We start from the raw sequence: 3,921 nt of genomic DNA, 5'->3' as shown, positions 1-3,921 counted from the left end.
TCTTTCTCATGGGATGTCTGATCTCCACTCCTTAGAGGAAAAGGAGCCCTAGGCACTGGGTGGCAGTCTGGGCATGCTGGGGGTGTCCAATGATTGGGTCAGCATGTTGCTTCCTGTCCTCTCCTACGAAGTTAAGATGTATGGTAACAGAAGATACTGATGATAGAAGAACTGCTTTTGTTTTGAGGAAGAAGAATTAGGCACTCTTTCAAAGATAATAGATTCAAAATCGTATTTTTCCTTAATTATTTGGACACTGCTTTAAACGTGAATTATCTCATTTTTGTAATCCTTTATGCCATTTTGCACAGTACACACTCATCAACCATAGGGAAGAATGGTGTTAACAGCATGAACATGGACACAGGTGTCCTTGGAAGGTGGGGCTAATGGTCCACAATGGCCAGAAGCTAGATATGTGTCATTTCCTCTCTGTCACTGCTCTTCAAGTACTTTAACTACTCAGAGTATCTCGTCCTTGTTCTGCAGATGTGACAAGTTGTTTCATGCAACCTCCTGTTACTGTCCCTTGGCACCAAAAAATAACGCATTCAGCTATCATATTATTCATTGAATATTTACTGGAAACCTACCACTCGGTGCAAGCACTAGGCCGGAAGCCTAAGTACAAAGTCATGAAATGCAGCTACAGGGGCACCTGGGTGGCTCAGTCATTAAGTGTCTGCCTTTGGATCAGGTCATGATCCCAGGATCCTGGGATCGAGACCCACACTGGGCTCTTTGCTCGATGGGATGCCTGGTTTTCCCTCTCCCACTCCCCTTGCTTGTGCTCCCTCTCCCATTATGTCTCTGTCAAATAAATAAATAAAATCTTAAAAAAAAAAAAGAATGAAGTGCAGTTATAGCCACAAGCAGTGGTCCTTCCACCAGGGGTGACAACTAGCTCCGTGACATGGGTCAAGTGTCCCAGAAATGCTGCAGGTGTAGAAGAGGCCTCAGAGTGGGCAGCCCAGGGGCTGAACAGAGCATATGACTTGGGTCCTGAAAAATGAGTTAGTGATCTTTTAGGAGATAAAAATATTGCAGGCACAGGGAATAGTTCCGGCGAAGGCAGGAAGGCCCGCAAGAACCTGGCATATATGGAGAATAGCAGACTGTTCTGCTGAATGGGCCTTCAGCCCCACTGTGTGAGGTGGTGTGTAAACCTGTGTGAGTGTGTGTGTTGGAGGGGATGATAAGGCTGGAGAGGTGGTCAAGAATCTTTTAGTTTTTAAGATTTTATTTATTTGACAGAGAGAGAAAGATTAACAGCAAGAGAGGGAATACAAGCAGGGGGAGTAGGAGAGGGAGAAGCAGGCTTCCCGCTGAGCAGGGAGCCCAATGCAGGACTCAATCCCAGGACCCTGGGATCATGATCTAAGCTGAAGGCAGACGCTTAACCAGAGCCACCCAGGCACTCTGAGGTAGTAAAGAATCTTGATGCCATGCCTCATTTATATTTTATCTGGCGGCTAAGGGGAACACAGCTGAGGTTTTTCAACCTATGGAAATAAATGATTAGGGTTGGTTTTCGTCAGGTTGTTCTGGTGTAAAGAAAGAATTAGAGGGGTGTCAGTCCAGAGGCCAAGAAACCGGTCTCACCTCCACTTGCCTGCCAGTCTAGGCAAGAGAGCTATACAGGCCTGGACTCTGGCAGAGTGATGCTTCAGAGAAAAACAGGAGAGAGAATTGATTGGATTCGAGGGTCAGGGAGAAAGAGCAGGAAGGAGAAATTGGGGGGTGGGGGAGGGGAGAAGGAACACAGAGAGAGGGAGACTCTTAAGCAGGTTCCATGCCCAGCACGGAGCCCAATACAGGTTCCAATGTGGGGCTCAATCCCACGACCCTGAAATCATGACCGGAGCCAAAATCAAGAGTCCAACTCTTAAGGGACTGAGCCACCCCGGCACCCCGGGAAGGAGAATGTTTAAGCAACTCTAGGTAGGATGTACTTACTGACATGAGGAATTTCTGTTTTCTAATGCAGGTAGAGAGGGTAGACTTCCATTTGCACCATAAATAAAACAGCCATTCATGTTTCCAACTTGTTAACACCAGCATACTATGAACCCCTTTCCTTGAAAATCACATGGTATCAATTTCATGCCGGTAGCAAAGTGCCCTAGTTGACAGACATCCTGCAGTTGCTCAAATCTTTTCTCCTCCACATTCTTTCTTCCACAACAGATTCCCTCTACATCAGCCCCCCCTAGTACCACAAGACACCGAGAGGAGTTCAGACTGAGGGCAAGCATGGAGCCGTTCTGGGCTCTGGTGCAAGTCTGATTTCTATAAAAAGGCATTTAGAAAACAAGGAGCAATGTTGCCATTTTGCCTTTAATGGAAAAGTGGCTAGTGGTTACAGTAAAAAAAAAAATCATTTTATTAAAAAAAAAATCTCTACCAACTTCTAGGCAATCACTGGGTTTTCAGAAATACATGTATACTTGGAAACCAATAGTCTGTATAAAAATAAACTTTGAATGTGCAATTAAAAAGGGAGGTGCTCTGTCCTTTTCAGCTGCACAAATGCACAGTAAAAAGGAGGCAAGTTGGTGTGAGATGGGTTTACCCCAGTGCAGAGGGGGATTTCACTTTGGAAGACAGAGCCTGTTTGAAGCGCCTCTTGAGGTCTTGCATGTTGGGAGAGCGCGGCCGGGGAATGATGGAGGCCCTCCTCCTCTCCCCGCTGAGGCTGTGCAGCTTGCTCACCTCTTTACAGAGATGCTGAAACACATCACAGACATCCTCATAGTTTTCACTGGTGGAAATTTCAAGGAACAGGCTGCCCAGTTCATTGGCCAGTTGAATGCCATCATGCGTTTGCACCTGACGGGCATGGAGAAGGTCTCCCTTGTTGCCCACGATGATGACAGGGGCCCTAGAGTCAGGGTGGACCTTCCGGATGTGGTGGTAAAGGGGGCAGATGGACTGGTAGCTGTCGTAGTCTGTGATGGAGTAGACCAGCAGAAAGCCCTCTGCCCACTGCATGCACTTGGACAGGGAATCAACTATTTGGATCAGGTTGTCTTGGACCTGAGAAAGATCAAAATGAGTCTGGATCAAGGAAGCCCTCAGTGGGAGAGGACTCAAAATAACATCAGAAAAATGCTTGTAAAAACGCATTCAAAAGAGAAATCTTAAATACAGTTTGTAGATGCTACCTAACTTCTGCAGGAGGAGGCTTTGGATGCAGGAAGAGCAAGCTCCCTGCCTGGGTTATTTTATGGCTGTTGCCAATGCATTATCCTTAAACCCCCGCTTGGCGGATATTCTGTGGCAAGCCCTGGCTGACTGCAGAATGACTTCACTGAGAACTTTCAAAGAAGAATGGCACAATCTTTAGGGAACTGAAAATAAAACTTTGAAAATAAGCCAAGATAAATATCTTGGCTCTCCCATCAAAAAACTAAGCTCTAAGACCCTACACGAATCCATTTCCCTTTCAGTTTGTAGAATCTCTTAATCTAACACCTATTTCCTCTCCCAGGGCCTGAGCTTTGATAAAGGAAAGAGGCTGCATGAGGCTGGCTGAGGACTTTGAGGGGTGAAGAGCCCAAGCTCTGGAGAGAGAGTCCTGGGTGTGAACCTCTGTCAACCTTTTCCAGCTACTTGACTGGCGGCAAGTTTCTTAATCTTTCTAAGACTTAAGTTATCTCATGCATCAAACAGGAATAACAATGACAACACTTACCTCACAGGGCTATTAAGATTCAATACTACAATCCCAAGCACTTAGCATTGTGCCTGGCAGCTCTCACATCCATTCATCAAATATTTACTGAGACCTTACTCTGAACACAAGGCACTGTTATGGCGGCCGCCAGGAATGTACAGTAAATGCAACAGGCCCCCCACACCCACCCTTTCATGGAGTTTGCATAAATATCGTGTTAGGTAGACATAAGTGCTGCAGAGGAA

General features: G+C 46.1%; 1 protein-coding gene across 1 annotated transcript; it reads right to left on the bottom strand.

Moving 5' to 3' along the window:
* Positions 1–2,390: 2,390 nt before the first annotated feature.
* RASL11A (RAS like family 11 member A) lies at positions 2,391–3,126 on the bottom strand. The gene has a single exon (XM_059143997.1). It carries the CDS (start codon positions 3,124–3,126, stop codon positions 2,569–2,571), a length of 558 nt encoding a protein of 185 aa, XP_058999980.1. The 3' UTR covers positions 2,391–2,568.
* Between the last annotated feature and the right edge of the window lie 795 nt (positions 3,127–3,921).

Source organism: Mustela lutreola, chromosome 13 (assembly GCF_030435805.1).
Source record: "Mustela lutreola isolate mMusLut2 chromosome 13, mMusLut2.pri, whole genome shotgun sequence".
Lineage (NCBI taxonomy): Eukaryota > Metazoa > Chordata > Mammalia > Carnivora > Mustelidae > Mustela > Mustela lutreola.
The sequence above is the reverse complement of the archived record's forward strand: the minus strand, read 5'-3'. Positions and strand labels throughout refer to the sequence as shown.

Bases quoted from the DNA above. Each gene is read 5' to 3' on its own strand.
- RASL11A (XM_059143997.1), bottom strand. From the start codon at position 3,126: ATGCGTTTTTACAAGCATTTTTCTGATGTTATTTTGAGTCCTCTCCCA.